The following is a 20,188-nucleotide window of genomic DNA, read 5'->3' on the forward strand; positions in this document are numbered from 1 at the left end:
CGACGTGTGTGTAGCACTCTCTCTGTCCAGGCGGTACCTCATTAGCCCTGATGGCACTGTGAGGAAGGAAGGCACTGTTACTGTGTCTGTCTTACAAGTGTTCTCAGAAACTGAGCCATCCCCTATAGTAACGTGGCAGATCTAAACCCACAGCATGTGGCTGTAGCGTCTCTGCGGCTACAGTAACCTATCCTGTGCGCCTGTCGTGTGTCCGGAGCCTGATTCAGGATCCCTGCTCACCAGCGTGCAGGAGCCCTACCCTCTTTAGCTGCTCCGTTTAGGCTGCCTGTCAGCATCTTGGAGACCTCTCCGTCCTCACCCTGTGTTCTTGAGCTTTGGAGTCGTTGGAACCACACACACACGTCATCTCACATTCAGACGTGTCTTCATTTCAGTGTGACGTTTGTTTTGATTTCGTCATCGCTGTGTCTTGTGCTGGAGACTGGACCCAGGGGTTCATGTGTGCTGAGCTGAGCCTGTGTTCTTTACCGAGCCGCACCCCTGCCTGCTGCACCCCAGCCCCCTCTCGCTCTCTTCAGTTAGTTTATGTACGTGAAGCTGAGCACGTTAGCGCTCCAGCCGTGGGGGGCAGCAGAGCTGGTCTTTCTCCTTCTTGACAACAGGGATAGTGCGTTGAGTGTCGCATGTTCAGTGAAAACTATACATCGTATTTTTCTTTCTGAGAACTCACAGTCCTTTATTTTAAAATAAACATTTAATTTTAGAAGAGTTCAGATTTACAGAAAGTTTCAGATATAGTACAGAAATTGCCTATATATGTTGTGCCCTGTATTTTCTCTTACCAATATGGTACATTTGTTATAATTAATGAGCCAATACCGATATATTTTTGTTTGTTTTGTTTTTGTTTTTAGATAGGATCTTGCTGTGTAGCCCAGGCCAGGCTTGAACTTCCAGCCTTAGCTTCCCAGAGTCCTGGAATTATAGGCCTGAGCCACCATGCCCAGCTTGATATGTTATTATTCTTAACTTAATTTCATACTTTTTTGGGATTTCTTTAGCTTTTCCGTGATGTCTGTTTTCTGTTTGAAGATCTCCTGTAGCATAGCACATGTAGTTCTGTTTTATTCAAAACATTTCGAATAGCCTTAACTACCTTACATTGTACTTGTCTGCTTTAGCTCGTGCATATCAGCCCTTCTCGAATCATTTTTCTGGGGTGACATGCAGATTTCTAACATGGATCGATTCTAAGGGTGTTGTCTTTCCCCTCCCGTGTTGGTATCAGCGGAGATGATAGGTGCCATGGAGCTGGGCAGCTGTCTTGTTTGAGCGCTGAGCTGTGTCCCCGGCTCTTTATTCCTTTCTATCTGAGACAGTCTTGCTACATTGCCTAGCCTGGTTTCTAGTTCTCCATCCTCCTGCCTCTGCGCCGGAGTAGCTGGGATTACAGGCATGCGCCGGCTTTCTGTCTTCATGTGACTCCTCCTGGCGTTGTCCTCTGACAGTGATACCTATCAGTGGGAGCTCGTCCTTTAAAGGGTTCATGCCTCGGTTCTGCCCAGTCACGTGCATGTTCAGCAGCAGGTGTGCAGCACGCTGCTTTCTGCCCACTGCATCGAAAGGGAGTGTTTTGCTGAAACCTTCCTCCATTCCCCTCAGAATCCTTTCCTGCCCAGGGAGCAGAGCGCTGTTTTCATAGACCCTGACCTGAGGAGTGTTGGTGCTTGCTGTGTGGGACCTTTGAAATCATTTAGTTAAGACCTTTTTACTGGCATTTGAGAAAACTGAAGCTTAGAGAAGTAATGTTGCTGTTCTTGGGCTTTGGGTTCTCATGTGCTTGCGGTTTTGGTCATCACATGACAGTGGTCTCTCGGCGGTGCTGGTCTCCAGTGGGACCCAGGGAGACTTACGGTTCCCAGTAGCATCCAGTCTGAGTAAAGATAGGCTTTCAGGTAGCATTGTGAAGTTTTCCTCTCGTTAAATGACTTCCTCTTGCAAAAAAGAAAGACTTCTTAAGTTGTGATGTATATAAACACCTCGTTCCTCTGTGAGAGTATGTATGAAGTAGCTTCTTATGGTTACTTTATAAATGTTGTACCCTTCTGTCTCTCTCAGAGTCAGATGTTTTAATAATGCAACTGGAGTACCAATTAGAAGTTGGGTTTAGTTTTCATCTCCTCAAAGAGGTGAGATCTAAGTATTTAGTTAAAACATGTTAATGAGTGTCTCTGTGAAATGTTTTTGTTTTAGTTACTTACACATTGGGCATGCAAAAGCTGCTCTCCTGAACCAGCACTACCAGGTTAACTTTAAAGGGAAACTGATCATGAGATTTGATGACACAAATCCTGAGAAAGAAAAGGAAGATTTTGAGAAGGTAATTAAAAGTGTAGTGATGACATTTTTCCAGAAAAGTTAATTATTAAAATTAGAGGTACGTTTGTACCTTCAGCATACCATGATCTGGTACCTTTATTTACAAAATAAATTTTGTTTTATGGCTGCTTCTTTCACCCCACCTGTATGTTCCATATCTGTGGCCTCAGCCAAGAAATACGGAACTCCCATAACAGAAAGAATTATTTTTCTCTTCTGTAATTATTGTAGAATTTATCTAAACACTTCCTATGAGTAACAGTCTCACGGGAGGCAGGTTTCCTTTTTTTGTATGGTCTTAAGTTTATGAATGAAACAAACACTGAATCAGTAGGGGGAAATGTGATTTTTCTCCTCTTATATCCTGTTTATTTGAGGCACTGTGATGTGTTTAAAGAGGGGGTAAATGATTGTCGGGTCGACCATCAATCACCAGCCTTTCCAGAGCAAATGGAAAGCTCTGTCCTGGGATTAGCTTTCTCAGCTGGAAATTGGAAACCTGATATCATAAGTAGCCTTTTCTTTTCTGACCTTGTATCACACAACCTCCACAACCATTTTCAGGCTACTTAAGACTAATAAGGTTTTATTACATTTGCTCAAAACTCAGTGTCATGGATTAAAAACGCGTAAGAAAGTATAAAAGATGCACTGATGGTTGTGATTTCTCATTGCAGGTTATCTTGGAAGATGTTGCGATGTTGCATATCAAGCCAGATCAATTTACTTATACCTCAGATCATTTTGAAACTATCATGAAATATGCAGAGAAGCTGATTAAAGAAGGGAAGGCTTATGTGGACGATACTCCCGCGGAGCAGATGAAAGCAGAACGTGAACAGAGGGTGGAATCCAGACATAGAAGCAACTGTAAGGCACATTTAGAATTGGACGTCTTGATTCACGTTCTTGTGTTCTGCTTCCTGTGGGTATATGATTCCTTTTTTATGAAAGATGCTGATTTGAGATCAATTCATGTTAATTCATCTCCTAGAAATCTGTTTCCTTATTCATGTTTATATTCTTACTGCTCTTTTTTTTTTTTTTTTGGTACTGGGGATCAAACTCTGGTCCTTGCACTTGTGCAGCAGGCGGCAAAACCACTGAGCTAAATCCCCGGACCACATTCTTACTGCTTTTTAATCACAGTTGCCCAGGAAGTCTCCTTGCCCTTACTTAGTTTCCTCCTTAGTCTTTTGCATGCATTTATTTCATCTGAAGAGTTCCTTGAGACATTTTGTAGTTCTTTAATTTAAATATTTAGCTTTTTTTTTGCTTAGTAATCCAGGCTGGCCTTGAACTCACTATGTAGTCCCGGCTGGCCTTGAACTCATGGTGATCCTCCTGCCTCAGCCTCCTGAGTGCTGTGATCACTTGCCTGCTCCACCCTGCCTATACTTAGCATTTCTTCAATGTCTGATGTTCAATGCTGTTAGCACCCAAGCCTTCTCTCAGTGTGTGGGTACATGTGGCTATGATATCCAGTCTCAGTACTACTCTGTATCACTGAACTGTCCCGTGACTAAAAGCAGCCTTTCTTGTTTCTGACTTACCTCCTGGGTTTGTAAACTGGGCTCCTCGCTCTGTAATTATATTGTCAGAACTTCCACCCTGTATTTAAATCTTGACTGTCACATCAGGTTGTTACAGTAAGCCTTTCTTTTTTATCTCCTTTTCAAAGATACTTAACCTGTGGAGTTGTAGATACGTTTGATTGAGAGCAGATGAAATGCCATTGGGTCTTCAGAAGGTTCCCTAGAAAAGCACTGCTAACAGTTCTTTCTTCTCTGCATGTGGCAGGCGCTCAGTGTTCTCATGTAGGTAGGACCGCAGTCACTGGGGAGAGAAGAGTACTTCTTTTCTTTCCTGTATCACGTCTGTTTTCTGTCAGCTCTCATTTTCTTCGATCCACGAATTGGCTGCTTCTCCTGGGGAGGACCGAGGGGACCTTCAGGGAGCCCACGGGCTCAGGCTCTCAGCCCGAGCCGTGTTCTTCAGACAGGCACGGGCTGCAGCGCCAACGCCTGTGGGCCCCAAGGGCTGGGCCAGATGCTCTGTCCCCTGGGCCTGAGGTGGCAGAGGAAGAGAACACTTCTCCTTGACAGGCACTGCTGAGTTTGGGGGGGGTGGAAGAGCAGGCCTGGGCGGCGCCAAAGGCTGTGTGTCCTCGCCCTGAGCCGAGGCTGTGGCAGGGGAGCGCGCTGGCTGCTGCTCTTCTCGGCATGCCGGGAGGAAGCTCCCTGGATGTGCTGTCAGGCTGCTCTCCTAAGGACCTGCCTTTGGTGTCACATCCCAGAACCAGTGTGCTTTTAAACCAGTGGAGTGTGTTTGCAGTGTAATAGGAAGACTTGGCTCGAATCATAAGACTGTTAAGTAATTTTAATTCAAACCAGTAATGCCTTACATAAGCTGTCATGTAACTGTCATTTTATAGCTGTTGAAAAGAATCTGCAAATGTGGGAAGAAATGAAAAAAGGGAGCCAGTTCGGTCAGTCCTGTTGTTTGAGAGCAAAAATTGACATGAGTAGTAACAATGGGTGTATGAGGGACCCCACCCTTTATCGCTGCAAAATCCAGCCGCACCCAAGAACCGGAAGTAGATACAAGTAAGTGTGCTTCTCCCCATCTGCCTGCTCCATCCCCTCTGTGCACTCAGGGCAGATGCAGACTCAGACAGACACGGCGCCCTGCCTGTCCGCACGGTACCTGGCCCTGTGGCCTTTCAGCGGTCTTCACTCACTTGCCACTTAAGATGATATTTCTTTCCTTTTTTTCTTTGTGGTACCCGGGATCAAACTCGAGACTTTGCGCTCATGAGGCAGGCATCTGAACCACTGAGCTAAATCCCTGGCCCAAGATCAGGTGTTTAGATGGAAGCATGTCTCGCCTCTCAATAGACATGCTTTGCTGGGCGCAAGTTGACTTCTCACAGTCAGAGTATAAAATTACTGAGATGTGGCCAATACAAAGAAGTAGCGTGCATTTTTTTTCACGTTTTGATTAGGTTTTCAAATTAATGGAGCTTGTGTTTTTTGTTTTTGTTTATTTGGAGCTAAGAATTAAACCCAAGGCCTTGCACGTGCCAGGTTTTTTTTCTCTCTATAGATTCCACTCTGCCCCAAATCCTTATTTTATGTAGTAAACTATAGAATATGTTTTTTCAATATTTTGAAGAAGAAAGTCTACATATACAAGTGCTGGGTTATAACCTTTGAAGTAATTGGTGGGTAAAATTCCTTCAAATGATAGCCTGCCTGGCTCATAGAGCCTTCTTTAAACTGGGGGTGCAGAGTTGTCCCCATACAAAACAGACGTGTGTGCCCAGGGTTTGCGTGTATGCATGTCCATCCTTGGCTCACGGTGATTGCTCCTTACTTGAAGAAGCAAATACTTTGAATGCTTTGGAAAGGGATTTTGGACATACGTTTTTAGTGTCAAATGACTGCAAATCATAATGCAGTAGTGGCTTTATGTTATTTTATTTTTAGTGTTTTTATTTTAAAAACTAGAAGACATAGCACGGTAATATAGTACTTACAGAAATTTCAAATTCATACTGCATACTTGTAACATTATTTTAAGCAGAAGTTGTTTTTAAGACTATTCCATCCTAAATGGGATTTTAGTTCACCTAAGAATTTCCTGTCTTTTTTTGAGTTGGAAAACACTGTTCTTTTTGTTCTTTGTTTTTCAATGCTTGGGACCGAGTCTTGCTGTTGTCCAGCTGGTCTCATTCTGCGCCTCTCCTGCCTCAACCTCTGGAGTAGCTGGGATTATAGGCCTGTGCCACTCACTTCGCCCAGCTGAGCGCTTGATTCTGTTTTGGTAGTACTGGGGATTGAACTCGGCCTTGTGCAGCAAGGCAGGTGCTCTCCCTCTGAGCAGATGCCCCGCTAAATTGTGAAACAGGGTCTCACTGAGTTGCATGGGGTGGTCTTGAATGCGCAGTCTTCTTGCCTCAGCCTCCTGAGTAGCTGCATTATAGGCATGTACCACCCTGCCCAACTAACACTCTTCCTGAGTGCTCTCAACTGCACTTTGAAGACCCTTAGGGCTTTACTGCAAGGCTTGCTAGTGACATTCAGAAGCCAGATTCCCTCACAATTATCCCTTGCACTGTGTACGGCTTCCTACCATGATAAATGCTGGCCATGACAGATGTGACTTTAGAATTTTCCAAGCCAGTATACAACTGTGTATTAAATCCCAAATTTCTTTTTTTGTTTCAATATTGAGTGGGCAGCTGACTTTTCAAACCCTAATAGTGTTTTGAGAGACTTTGAGTATTATGAGTCATAAGACCTACTTATTTCTTTATTTGTTTGAAACAGGTCTCACCATGTAGTCCACACTGGCCTTGAACTCACTGTGTAGCACAGGCTGGCCTCTGCTCCCAAGCCTCCTGCCTGGGCCTCCTGAGAACTGCAGGCATGAGCCACCACACCTGGCTATTAAAACCTGTTGTCTTCTGAGGCGCTCTTAAAAAGAGTTGTTTTAGATAAGGATTACTGCCTGTAAATACTTAATCTGAGAAGAAGAGATGTTTCGTGCTGATTTTCACACTTTGTTTTTCCAGTGTTTATCCAACGTATGACTTTGCCTGCCCCATAGTGGACAGCATCGAAGGTGTCACTCATGCCCTGAGAACCACGGAGTACCATGACCGGGACGAGCAGTTTTACTGGGTCATTGAGGCTTTGGGCATAAGAAAGCCATACATCTGGGAGTACAGTCGGCTAAATCTCAACAACACAGTGCTGTCCAAGAGAAAGCTCACTTGGTTTGTCCACGAAGGACTGGTCGATGGCTGGTAGGTGTGGGTCACCTGGGCCTGGCGGAGCAGTGAGGCAGGGCGGGCGGGCGCCGTAGTGGGAGGGCGTGGGGCTGCAGGGACCGGGCAGGCTGCTGGCTCGCGGCACTCATCCTTGCTCATCCTCACGCTGCCAACTCGAAGTCCCTCAGAGCCCGACCTGGGCTGCAGCCTCCCCGGGGGCTAGGACTTGGTCCTCGAGGTCTGGTGATGCGCCACACGCTGCCACGGCATCAGGATCAGTTTCTGAAGCCCTGAGTACACCAAGGGGCTTCCTGAGATAGATAGCAGGAAAGGAAGGCGATCTGACAGCTGCAGGCTTGTGTGCGCAAAGCCTTCACCGGGTCTCATGCTCACAGGTCTGAGAGCTGTTTTTAACCTTAATCAGTAGGAACCTATATAGTATTAGTTTATATTGGTATCAAAATAGTGACACTAGCTGTACTAAGGGTATGTTACAGAATAGGTGTTCTGTTCTGTTTCACCATGGAGCTGAATTTGATAAAAGGCAGGTTTCTCCCAGGTCTCATCAAAGGTACCCCTGCAGAATATTAATAATCTGTGTGTATTTGGACAGGTGTCCACACATCTCTTAGCTGATTCTCACGGTCATATGTAAAGACCTGGAATGTGTGTTAAATACAGGTAAAATAAAAATGCATCAATGCATGGGGTTTCCATATTGGAAAATGTAATCATTGTATCTTTTTAAAATGTACTTTTCTCCCAGAATGCATTCGTTTTATTGCAGTATTTGCCTAAAAGCAGCTTTCTTTTCCGTGAGTTTAGGCTCACTGATACTGAGGTATCTTCAGTCTGTATTTGAGCTCTTCATCCGGATATTTAACAAGCTGCATGTAATTTGTTATTTACTAAATACCTCCTGCTCTCTGCATCTGCACCACTGTAGACAGCCTCCTTGGTGCTCAGACATGTCCGTGTTTCCTAGGGACGACCCACGGTTCCCCACGGTGCGTGGAGTGCTGCGGAGAGGCATGACGGTGGAGGGGCTGAAGCAGTTCATCGCCGCTCAGGTGAGCCTGGCTGCTGGCCAGCGCTGGCTGCTTTCAGTATCTGTTAGTGTCCCTTGAGCGACTGTTGCCGCTGTGCTTTCTGTCCCTTGCTTGCACCTTATGAGACAAGGGAGAGATTGCTTTTCAAGGGAGTATGGTCCGTGCTGCTCATCCTGGTGGGGTGGGAGTGTGCCAAGCTCCTGACCCAGAGGTGGATGAGGCGGCCACAGCATTTCCCCTGTGCAGTGTCGGACCCCAAATCCTGACCAGTCGGTGCCCGAGCTGTGATGCTACACACACTGAGTTTCAGATCTCGGCAGAAGTGAATTTGCAGTATGTGTGGAGGGTTGGTTGGTTGGTTTGTGCGGGACCTGGGAACAAACTTAGGACCTTGCACTTACAAGGCAGCCGCGGCGCCATTGAGCTACATCCCCGGCCCTGTTTGTTTTTTTTAATTTTTATTTATTTATTTATTTATTTTGGTACTGGGAATTGAACTTGGGTCCTTGTGCTCCTTGTTTTTTTAGGCAGAGCCTCACTATATAATTCAGGCTGGCCTTGAACTTACTATGTAGCCCAGTCAGACCTTGAACTCATGGAGATCCTCCTGCCTTAGCTTCCCGAGTGCTGGGATTGAGTGTTTTTTTTGTAAGCATGCTAAAATTCTACTGAATGCTCCTTGTCCTTAAAATGCTTTTTTGTTGTTTTTCAAGGGCTCCTCACGTTCAGTTGTGAACATGGAATGGGACAAAATCTGGGCATTCAACAAAAAGGTATGTGTTTAATTCCAGCCCTCTGTTCTCATCTCCAAGTCTTGGATGATACACCTGGAAACCATGAGTGTGCTTACACTGTAGTAGAGACAATGTGTGAATAATGCTATCATTTTGCAGACTTTCAGGAAAATGGAATGTTTTCCTTTTGTAAATACTATACAGAGGCCTTAAGCCTAGTAACTACCCCGAGTAACCGAAATTGAAACAAACCAACTTGGACTTAAGGGAAACGGTAATAGTTTTTTCCTAAAATCTTTTATGAACACTCTGCATTTCATTTTTCTGCTTTCAAGCTGCGAGCTCTCTGTAAGAAGGTATTACTTGATGCTTTTGTTTGCCTTAGCTTTAAGCATATTACATGTCCTAACCTGAGATGTCACACAGCTTTGAAGCACAATCACATTTCTATAAAATGCGTGCTAATGCACATGCACAGAAAATGCATTATTCCTAGTTCCATAAGATGTGTCCTGGTGGCAAAGGAAAAATGTGTTCAACTTAACTCTGCTGTTCTCTCCGTGCTGAGCCAAGGCGGAGTTCTAAATTACGTATCCTCATTGACTATAATTCCTGTGTCTTCCTGAGTCCAGCTGCTTTATAAATAAGTGTTTTCTTCACTGAAAATCAAGTGAGGAATATTGCATTTTGACATCGCCACTTCCTGGTGGAAAGCAGACGCTTGGACACTATGATAAGGCAAATCATTGCCATGCCGTGCCCTGCCCTGCCCTGCCTTACCTTGAACCCTGGCTCTGTGATTGTGCTCTGCGAACCCTGTGGGCCTTACTGCCTGACTGTGCTGATGTCTTGCCTCCAGAAGTAGTTGGTTGGCTCGCATGTGTCTCACATTTTATTTATTTTTTGTGTCTGGTCATTTTTTGTTACTTAAAGGAATTATTGATTGGTTCTTTCTGTTGCTGCAGTTACTAATAATACATGAGGAGAATTTACAGGCAAAGTTAGCATCAATGTGCCTCTCATTAATTATTTTTAAAGGTGTACATTTTAATGCACTATACGTAGACTGACAGCAGTCTGGTTTTACAGCAAGCTTTTAAGTGATAGGTGTACATTTCTAGTTCAGGTATACGAAATCTGCTTCGCTTGAGTCAAATAATTCTGTCGGTTGTGTGGAAGATGAGCCCACGCTCCTCTTCCCTCTCCTTCTGTGCTCTCTCCAGAGAGAAACTGCTTTCCATGCTTTCCGATACTGTTCTTTCGGCGTTCATTGGCCACACCACTGAATGCAACGTGAGTTGCTGCTTCAGCTTTTGATCTCCAGTGCCCTCTGTCGCCTTTCCATGATCGGTGCGTGATGAGGACTTAGGTATTCATTTTTCCCCCCTCTTTTTGCTCTCTGTGCAGTTGCTTGTTGAGTCCCCCACCCCCACACCCCCACATTTGTTTACTTTTCTAATTTTTTCTCCGAGTCCAGGAGTTGACTGACTTTCCCACCAAGAATTTTGTACTCCTCGGGTGTCCTCGCAGTTGCCTTTTGCGCAGCTCGTGGGTCTGGCTGAGTGGCCTGGTGGCGTCTGAGGCACAGCTGTCACCCACTGTCTTCGTCTCCCGGGAGGTCCCTTTGCTTTTGTCCAGTGTTTGCTTTGCCTCACTTCTGCCTCTTCCTCATTCTCTTCGATTTGCTTGAGGCCAGGGTTCACTGTGCTGTGCAGGCCGGTCTCCACTCCCTCGCTCTAGCAGTTCTCCTGCTTCAGCCTCCTGGGGGACTGCAAGTGCTCCCGGCATCTCTGGCCATGCCTTCTTTGTTGTCACCCACAGTGTGCCGCACTGTACCCTGGAAGCTCCCTGAGAAGGGGAGCGTGGGATAGAGATATACGAGGCCTTGTATGTGACCTGTATTTTGTGGTAGGGGTGCTCTGCCGCTGAGCCACATCCCCAGGGCCCTCTGAATACTTTGAGCCGAAGTCTCCCCAAGCTGCCCGTGGGCCCTGAGCTGGCAGTGCTCCTCCTCAGGCCCTGAGGGTGGGTTCCTAGGCACTGCCCCGCACCTGGCTCTGGTTCCCCACTGGAAGTCTCAGAGTGGTGGCCTTGCTGGTCTGTTTTCCTCCGAGTCCTCGGGAACTGGCTCCTGGCCTGGGCGGCCTCCCTTCCGCTCTGGGAAGCCCTCTGGAACATTTGCTTTCTCCCTCTCCTTATCCTTTCCCTTCCTTCTCTTGTGAGTGGAGGTGCGCCCGGGCCTTGTGCATGGGAAGCCGGGCCGCCCCAGGGCCCCCGGCGCTCTGCAGTGCTTGCCGCCTTCTCTCGCTGGGGAGCTCTTTGGAGTTGGGCATGGGCCCTCTAACTTCACTTTTCTCTCTTACTTTCTAATTTGCGTTTTGGCTCTGCTTTCTAGTAGATTTACTCTACTTTCCTACCTTCTAGAAATTTTCATTCTTTCTGTCATATTTCCAAGATTTCTCTCCTCTGAACTTTAAAAATACTTCCTATTCGTGCTTCAGGGTTATGATAGTAATGTAAGTTTTGCTGAGTGTGGTGGTGCACACCTGTGATCGCAGCTAACTGGAAGGCTGAGGCAGGAGGATTGTAAGTTTGAGGCCAGCCTGGGACACTTAGTGAGACTCTTCTCAAATTAAAAAAATGTTTTTAAAGAGCTGGTGATATAACTCAGTGGCAGATTACCCCTGTGTTCAATCCCTAGCACTGTCAAAGCAAAATTTCTTTTTTCTGTAGTGTCTCTTTCCTCCAGGTTGGTAGTTTTGGTTTCTCTCTTTCATATGAAGGCAGTTCTCAGGTGCTGGTTGGCTTTGGTTCTCCGCCCGGATTTGATACTGGAGGCTGCAGGGGTGACCAGAAGGCCCGAGAACAAGGGCTGAGCTCCCTGCAGGCTGACCGGCTGGGCAGTTGTCAGTGGCCTCCATCTTCTCTTGGGGTGGGCAGCGCTTCCAGGGGATTTTGCTGTGGTCGCTCACCTCCTGCGTGTGAGGCAGAGGGGAGACCAGGGGTCTTTTCCTGTCTGTCCTGTTGCCTTGCTTGCTCTGGGTCCTCAGCCCTGCCCCAAGCACCTCCCTCCCCGGCCCACCGAGCTGTGTGCAGCAGGGAAGGGAGTGCCCGGTGCTCCTCAGCCTCCGGAGTGTGTTGCTCTGACCTCATGTGTTTGTCCAAGCATCCTTCAGGGTTTGAACCTTTGAGCAACCCAGGCCCTTCGCATCTTTTCCGTGGTGATTTGGGGAGGAGTGTAAGTAGAGGAGGATTTTCAACCTGCCATGTTTATGTTGAAGTCTAGGATGTTCCATCCTTAACGTCATTTTCAAAACATAGCAACGTTTAACATTTGAATCAGTGGGGCGGCGAAGTCATTCTGATCATGCTTCTCTTTTTTTTGGTACTGGGGATCAAACTCAGGACCTTGCACTTGCAGGCGGTGGAACCATTGAGCTAAATCCATGGCCCTATGTGCTTCTTGCTTTCTTGCCTTGACTTAGCATCCTGACAGGGAGCTGTGTAGTATTTCTGTGTTGGGGTCACGTGTACTATCATGTAGAGCAACTAAAAGGACACTTGCACTTCACTGTCTCAGTAGGAGGCAGATCAAAGGCTGGCTTTGCATTAACCTTGCTAATTTTCTTCCTGGTTTTTCTCATGTGCTAAACTTCCAGTCCGGGCAGAAAAGTCCCAGCTGTCAGGTGTTCATCAGAGCTGTTATTTCTTTCGACCTTCATCTACTGCCTTGGTTTTTAAACTTTAGTAGTATCTTAGTGAAAGAACTCTCATCACAGTCCCCTTGCCTCTGCCCTTAGCTGGTAAAGTGTGTACAGACCATCTGCTGGGCCCCAGGAAGAAATACGGAGTCTCCGGTGAAAAAATACCCTACTGCACTCTGCACTACTGTACTGCACTGTACATATATAAAGTAACCCCAGTGGAAAGGAAGGGCGCTGTGCTGGAGTGATTCCTGCCCACCCCGCGTGGCCATCTGCCTGTCTGTCTGCTGGTCACCTGGGTGACTTTTAGGACTCTGGGGAGTAATTAAAGACCACTGACCCAGAGTCCTTAATAAATACGTTAATTGAAAAGCAATTAAGCTTTTTAATTCAAGTTTTCCCAAATTTGCCTGACCCTAACCATCCTGTGGAAGGCTTTTTAAAAATGAATTTCTAGGCTTTATCTCAGACCACTAGAAGCACCATTCTATGCAACTTTGTCCCTTAATTCTTCGTTTCCTGCTTGCTGTGGGTTGTACCCGGGCTTGGCCACATGCAGTTACTCTGCCACTAGCTGCTCCTCCACCTCAGAATCCTCCTGTGCTAACGTGGCTGCGTGATTAGCCCACGGTGGGAAATAGGCTTCTGCTCTTTGTCAGCTGAGGACTCCGAATTGAGTTTCTCAGCTAGGGTTGTCTTCAGTTTCTTTGAAGAAATTTTCCCTTACTGGGCCAACACTAAATTGAGTACAGTGGTCACAGACTAAATCTTTGATCACACGAGCCCAGGGAAGCTGAAAGAAGGAACCCTGAATGAGGAAGAATGACCCTTAGGCCTCAGGAGAAGAGTTGACCTGGGAATTTAGAGGAGCTGGGTGGTAGTTTGGTATTTCAAACCTTGCATGAATGACCCCTGAGGATGGCTTCTTTTCTGGGATGTTCACGGTTTCCACAGCATCCTTTGCAGAAGCCAAACAATATCCTCAAGGTGACAAAAAAGCCACCTGAAGCCTGGCATGTGGCACACACCTGTCCTCCCAGCACTCTGAAAGCCTGAGGCAGGGGAGTCACAGGTTTGAGCCCACCATGAGCAACTTGGGACCTCATGTGACCCCCCTCTCAAAAAACGAAGGACGGGTTGCTGCTCAGTGTGAAGACCCTGAGTTCAGTCCCCAGTGCTGAAGAAACAAAACACTCTTAACAGTGCTAACCATGCCTCTCTTCTGCACCCTTCTCAAGGAAAAATAACTGTTACTCTGCTTAGCTATTTGTACATTTGCTTTTATCTGTGTTTGTCACCCCGTGGTTGATATAGTGTCTATGCAGTACTCTCATGATTGGTCGTCATGAACAATTGTAGGAATGAGGTGGGAGAAGGGCTCCGCCTGCTGTTCGGGAGGGTTACCTCATGATGGCCTTCTATACCAGGCCCCCCACCTGCCAGGCAACGGGACACACTGGTTCCTGTGTACTAATTCACAGTGAGTGTCCTCTATCTACAGTGAGAGTGCACAGGTCCAGAAGCATCAGATTTTGGATTTTGGCTTAGGGATGCCAACCTGTATGTGATGTGTTAAGACTTTTGATCTAGAAAATTGCCTTATAGTAGTGGCCTGATGCCATTCTGCTGTTGATGGCGAAGTGTTGCCTGACACTGATTATAGAAAATGATGCTGAAACACAGACAATCTGGATTCTCCTAAAATGGAGCTTTCCAACAGTACCAACTCAAGTTGCCATCTCATCTACTTTTAAGGGCTGATATGGAGCCCACGGGGTTCTCCACCTCAAATAACAGATTTAAGGATTATTTCCAGAACATTTCTAATACATTTTCATTGGCTTCCTGTCACTTGCCAAGAGCTATTCTTGGGAGTGAACTCTAAGTCCTTCATGTCATCTTGTTTTATGATTGGTTTTTTTTTTCTACTTGACAGTAAAATATTATTGGAGCAGTGTCAGGTAACCAAAAGATTAGTAAATGCAGTAACACAGAAAGCTGGCTAGCCGTGGTGTGCTGTGCCTCCCTGTATGTGGTGGTTTGCAGTCTCTGTCGTGACACCGGTGGCCGTGTCTGTTGCAGGTCATTGACCCTGTGGCTCCAAGGTACGTGGCGCTGCTGAAGAAGGAAGTGGTCCCCGTGCTCGTCCCCGAGGTGCAGGAGGAGATGAAGGAGGCTGCCAGACACCCGAAGGTCACCCTAGTCTCACCCCCACTTTCACCTGTTAAAAGAAGGGGCCGGATAGTAACAGCCAGACTGCTTTCTCGGCAGTAGCATTATTTGAGAATAATTTTTATTCAGCATTACTTGTCAGGATTTTTTTTTTTTTTTTTTTTTTTTTTTTTTTGGTGCCGGGGATTCAACTTGGGTCCTTGCGCTTGTGCAGCAGGCGGCAAAACCGCTGAGCTAAATCCCCGGCCCTACTTGTCAGGATTGGCTGCCAATCGAAGTAGATCTTTTTGTGGATTTCACGCTGAAATTCATTCTGATAATGCTAGCACATCACACAGAAGATTTGTTATGCTCAGCACTGATTCCTGTTCTGTACAGATGGTGTGGTAGTGTGTAAAAGGAATGTAGCTCTTCTGGAGTCACTATGAGAGCTGAGGCGTGTCTGTATCTTTATGTGGAACCTGAGGTGCATTCTGTTTAACTTGATCTTTTTTTTTTGATCCCGGGGATGGAACTCAGGACCTTGCGCTTGTGAGGCGGCTGTAGCACCACTGAGCTAAAGCCCAGGCCCTAAGTTGACCTTTGATTTTATTTTATTTTTTATTGTTTTGGTACCGGAGATCGAACTCGGGTCCCTGTGCTTGCGCAGCAGGCGGCAAAAGTACTGAGCTAAATCCCCGGCCTGGCCTTTGATTTTAAACCTTTTTCTCGGTCCTTGCACCGCTGTTTTTACACCAGAACATTAGCCCTGCTAGTACCGAATCACTACTTGGCTTTAGTCTGCGCAGTAGACATGGTGGTCTGTCTGCTCTTTGTGCAAATCATCTTTGAAGTAAAATGGTGTCTGTCCATCTAAATTCTGATCCCAAATCTCAAATGCAGATAGAGGTCCTTTTGGTTTGCACATGGTTGTCATCTCAGGCAGTCACACCTGCTGGCTTGAGCGATTAAAGCGAATGTGAGAATCAGTCAGCTGTGTTAGAGTCAGAGGCTGACTCGAACAGGGTGACACTCACTGTGGAGCTGTCAGTGCTCAGATCGTGACCTCTTATGATCGTCTACCTGGGACTTTACTGCTTTTTATTTACTTCATTTTATTTTACTTTTTAGCCTTTTTTTTTTTGGTACCGGGCATCGAACTCAGGACCTTGTGCTTTCGAGGCAGGCCCTGGGCCACTGAGCCACATCCTGGCCCCTCTCATCTCTTAAGAGATTTTGACCCCGACACGATTTGGGAGCTCACGTGTGTGAAAATAAGTAGATAGCAGAAAAGCAGGGCCTTCTCCTCTAATTGGCGCAGTGGCCCCTGGTAGCACAGACGCTGGTTGCTAGGGGCGAACGAGCGAGTGAGGGGTGAGCAGTCTGCATGCTGCTTAGTAAGTGCGGCCCTTTCCCGCCTCAGAACCCCGAGGTGGGCCTGAAGCCCGTGTGGTACAGCCCCAGGGTGCTCATTGAAGGAGCCGATGCCGAGACACTCACGGAGGGGGAGACAGTGACCTTCATCAACTGGGGCAACATCAGCATAACTAAGATACACAGGTGAGCACTCACCTGGTCTTCAGATGAGCACAAGAGGAGAGCCCGTTTACTTACCTAACTGAACATCACCCAATTCAGACCCCAGTTTACCTAATAATTCATTACCTCATGTTACTGACTGCATACAAGTTAAATTGGTTTTTTCTTTTGGTACCGGGGATCGAACTCAGGACCTTGCGCTTTCAAGGCAGGCGGCAGAAGCACTGAACTAAATCCCCGGCCTTAAATTTTTAAAAGTATACATTCCAGTATACTCATAGTCTATCAGGATATCTTTTACTTGTGGTACTGAAAGTTGCTATATCTAGATATAAAAAGTAATTCTCAGGGTTTAGGATCCCTTTTTATCATCATTACATAATTGCCTGGTAGGAGATCTTTTGGACAAGAGTTATTTATAACTCAATCCTTTTTTGTTTTTGTTTTTGTTTTTGTTTTGTTTTGTTTTGTTGAGACAAGGTCTCACCGCATAGCGCAGGCTGGCCTTGAGGTCTCTGAACCCAGGCTGCCCTTGAACTCATGGCCGTGCCTCTGCCTCAGCCTTCTGAGTGCTGGGATCACAGGCATGCACCACCATACCGGGCATTATTTACAATTTAATTCTTACCCTGAAAGTTTCTTTAAAACTGGTCAGTGTTAACAGTGAATTTTAATTTTACTTCCTAGCTCTTGTAGCATGCAACATTTATTAATTTGATTTTCAGATTATATACATGGAGTAGTACATTTGCGATTTGTTTATGTAAACTGTAGTGTTAATTGTGCAATCATTACATATGATTGCAAGTTTGTATTTCTGATTTTATGCTACTTAATACACCTGACTTTAAATTCATAAATACATCCAAGTTCTCCATCAGACATCTGGATCTATTGTCCAGTGGATTTGTGTCTTGGTGACAGGTACTATATTTTATTTATCTACTAATTGATATGTCTCACATATTAGAAGCTCAGATATATGTTTGATTTGAATTTTTTCAAAGAAAATTCTTTCGCATTTATTATGAAATGCAAAAGAATTATTACTTATTTTGTAATAATTGTTATAGAACCAAACCCATTAATAGCAGTACGGTTTCTTTCTTTGAATACTATTCAATCTTACATTAGAAATGCAGATGGAAAAATTGTATCTCTTGATGGAAAATTGAACTTGGAGAATAAAGACTATAAGAAAACCACTAAGATCACCTGGCTCGCGGAGACTGCACAGGCTCTTCCTGTCCCAACAATCTGTGTCACTTACGAGCACTTGATCACAAAGCCGGTGCTAGGGAAGGACGAGGACTTCAAGCAGTACATCAACAAGAACAGCAAGGTAACCTCTAGAAGAGGCCTCGTTCATCTTTGCCTGTAAACTTTTCTTTGCACTTTTAAAATTAATTTTAAATGTTTTGGCTTCTCAAGCAAAGTAGAAAAGGCCTGTGGGATTCTATTTAAATAAACAGATGTGAAGGAATAAAGAGAAACACAATAAGTTGGGCAAGCTGCCCGAGGACAGGCAGCAAGCTGCCCATGTCCAGCAGCAGAGCCCCGCCCTGGATGTGAGGCCAACCCGCCCTGGCCCAGCCCAGTTTCTTAATGGCAGTTCTTATTTGTGGTGGGAAGAGCAGTTACTTTCACAGGACCACCATCGGTTCCTCAAAGGTCTCCCGGAGCCAGTCAGTTAATAAATGCCAACCTTTAAGTGTGGTGAATCGGCTGAGTGCAGTGTGCACCCCTGTAGGCTCAGCTGCTCAGGAGGCTGAGGCAGAAGATGCACAAGTTTGAGGTTGGAGGGGGCAAGTTAGCGGACTCTGTCTCAAAATAAAAAGGGCTGGGGGTGCTGCTTAGTGGTAGAGCACATGCCCTGCATGCAGCAAGGCCCTGTTCAGTCCTCAGTATTTCCCACAAAAGTGATAACTGCATCTGCTGTTTCTTTGACACTTTCTGTTTCACTGTGTGTGCGTAGTCATAAACTTTTTAATATCTGTTTAAAATGAGGTTGTTCCAGCTACTGAAAACGCTGTATTTTATTTAGACTTGTTTAAATTCTGTAAATGGAAAAAGTGTATTTTGGTCTCGTATCATCTTTGTAGCGTGAAGAGCTAATGCTGGGGGATCCCTGCCTTAAGGATTTGAAGAAAGGAGACATTATTCAGTTGCAGAGAAGAGGGTTCTTCATCTGCGATCAGCCCTATGAGCCTGTTAGGTGAGTGAGCGCTGTGGAGCTTACCACGAGTTTGCACGTCAAAGCTGAGCCTTCCCCAGCAGGCTGCACCCGATCGACTCCACTCAGATTGACCTGACCTTCTGTATGTAACAGTTCAGACTTAGAAAAGGATGTCTTTTTTTTTTTTTTTTTTTTTTTGGGTACCGGGGATCGAACTCAGGTCCTTGCGCTTGCGCAGCAGGCGGTGAAAAAGGGATGTCTTTGAAACAATACCACACAGAGAGCATTAATATTCACTTCTAACACTGAACCAGGAAACGCTTCAGTAAGTCACCTTACTTGGGGGTGAGAAATCATTATTCCTTTTCTAGTAGTGTATTTTTACTAGATGTATTATAGAGTGCAGCGGGTATATGAGGTAAAAATGTCTTTAGTGTTTTAAAGAACTACAAAATATTTTGAAGAGAACTTTTAGTTTGTAATCTTTTGCCCTGTTTCTTTTGGTTTTCATTTTGTCTCTTTTGACTATGTCTCTTTAGTTGTGTGGTCAGTCTTGTCTCCTGAGCTTCAGACTTGTGTCACTGCCTTCTGACTGAGTAGAAGTCTTTTAGTCCCTCCACTCAGTTTGTTCCAGGTTCCAGCACCCTGTCCAGCATCCTAGCTTTGTTCTTTTCCCTCTCCCTCTCCTCATCAGTCCGCAGCAGACCCTCCTCGCTGCTGCGTCTTGCTCCCTGTGCAGTTCCAGTTTCTACAATGTCCCTTATGTCCTGCTTTGCCCCTTTCTGATCTGTGTCTCTCCCAGTCAGCAGGCTGAAAATTTCAAAAACATGTTTTGCCACATCTCTCCCCACTTAAAAACTTCTGTTGGTGTCATTAAAATACACTTCTCTGTGAAATGCAAGCTTTGGCTCGTTGAAGCCTTCTACCCACTTGAGGCAAGAGTTGGGGATCCCCTCCCTTCCTGTGCACATGCCCAGGCTCTGGGCTCCCCGAAGGTGCACTGAGCTGCTGCCTCTGCAGTGGCTTTGCCATTTGTGCTCCATCTTGGTGACCTTTCTCAGTCTTACTTTTGCCAGAGCTCTGCATTCACCTAGCGTCTTAGTCACCTTCTAATCGCTGGGACACAATGCCTGCTCTTTTTTTTTTTTTTGTTACTGGGGATTGAACTCGGGTCCCTGCACTTTCGAGACAGGTGGTGTAACCACTGAGCTAAATCTCCGGCCCCTAATGCCTCCTGCTCTTGTAGCTAAAAGGAGAAGAAGGAGGAGAGCTTCAGTTTGGTTCACGTTTCAGTCCATGGTTTGCTGGCTCCAAGGCAGAGTGGTGGGCGGAGGGAAAGCTGCTCCTCCTGGCAGTCAGGAAGCAGAGAAGAGAGGAGCCAGGAAGGGCGATGAACCAGGCCACACCCAGTGTCCACCTCTTCTGATCAGGCCCTGCCTCCCAGCAGTTTGGCAGCTGGAGCCCCATAGCCCAGTCACCTTCCAAACGAAAGAGGCTTTGGGGACCACTTTGGATCTAAGCTGTAACAGTCTGGGCTCTGTCCCCAACCTGTGAGTCCCCATAGTTTGTGGCGATTTCCTCTTGAGAATATCTAACACGAGGACCTATCTGTCTTGTTTCTGTTATATCCAATAGGGGAAAATACTTTTTTTTACACATTGCTTTCGTTTATTTATTTGTTCATTTGGTTTTTTGAGACAGAGTCTTGGCTGGCCTTGAAT

General features: G+C 45.9%; 1 protein-coding gene across 2 annotated transcripts in view; it reads left to right on the top strand.

Annotated features, from left to right (window-relative positions):
- Positions 1-20,188, top strand: part of Eprs1 (glutamyl-prolyl-tRNA synthetase 1) — a 60,096-nt gene that overhangs the window by 14,250 nt on the left and 25,658 nt on the right. Inside the window, exons 7-17 of one of the 2 annotated variants that reach the window (XM_013066529.3) lie at positions 2,215-2,341; positions 3,018-3,210; positions 4,775-4,946; positions 6,917-7,150; positions 8,100-8,184; positions 8,877-8,936; positions 9,233-9,253; positions 14,684-14,794; positions 16,176-16,312; positions 17,426-17,633; positions 18,394-18,506. In XM_013066529.3, coding sequence (XP_012921983.1) covers positions 2,215-2,341; positions 3,018-3,210; positions 4,775-4,946; positions 6,917-7,150; positions 8,100-8,184; positions 8,877-8,936; positions 9,233-9,253; positions 14,684-14,794; positions 16,176-16,312; positions 17,426-17,633; positions 18,394-18,506 — 1,461 coding nt within the window. The remainder of the gene's footprint in view (positions 1-2,214; positions 2,342-3,017; positions 3,211-4,774; positions 4,947-6,916; positions 7,151-8,099; positions 8,185-8,876; positions 8,937-9,232; positions 9,254-14,683; positions 14,795-16,175; positions 16,313-17,425; positions 17,634-18,393; positions 18,507-20,188) is intronic. The other variant, XM_004867395.4, reaches the window with a different exon arrangement.

The sequence above is a fragment of the Heterocephalus glaber genome, unplaced genomic scaffold (assembly GCF_053883595.1).
Source record: "Heterocephalus glaber isolate CG9 unplaced genomic scaffold, H.glaber_assembly_v1.0 deba00001067, whole genome shotgun sequence".
NCBI lineage: Eukaryota > Metazoa > Chordata > Mammalia > Rodentia > Bathyergidae > Heterocephalus > Heterocephalus glaber.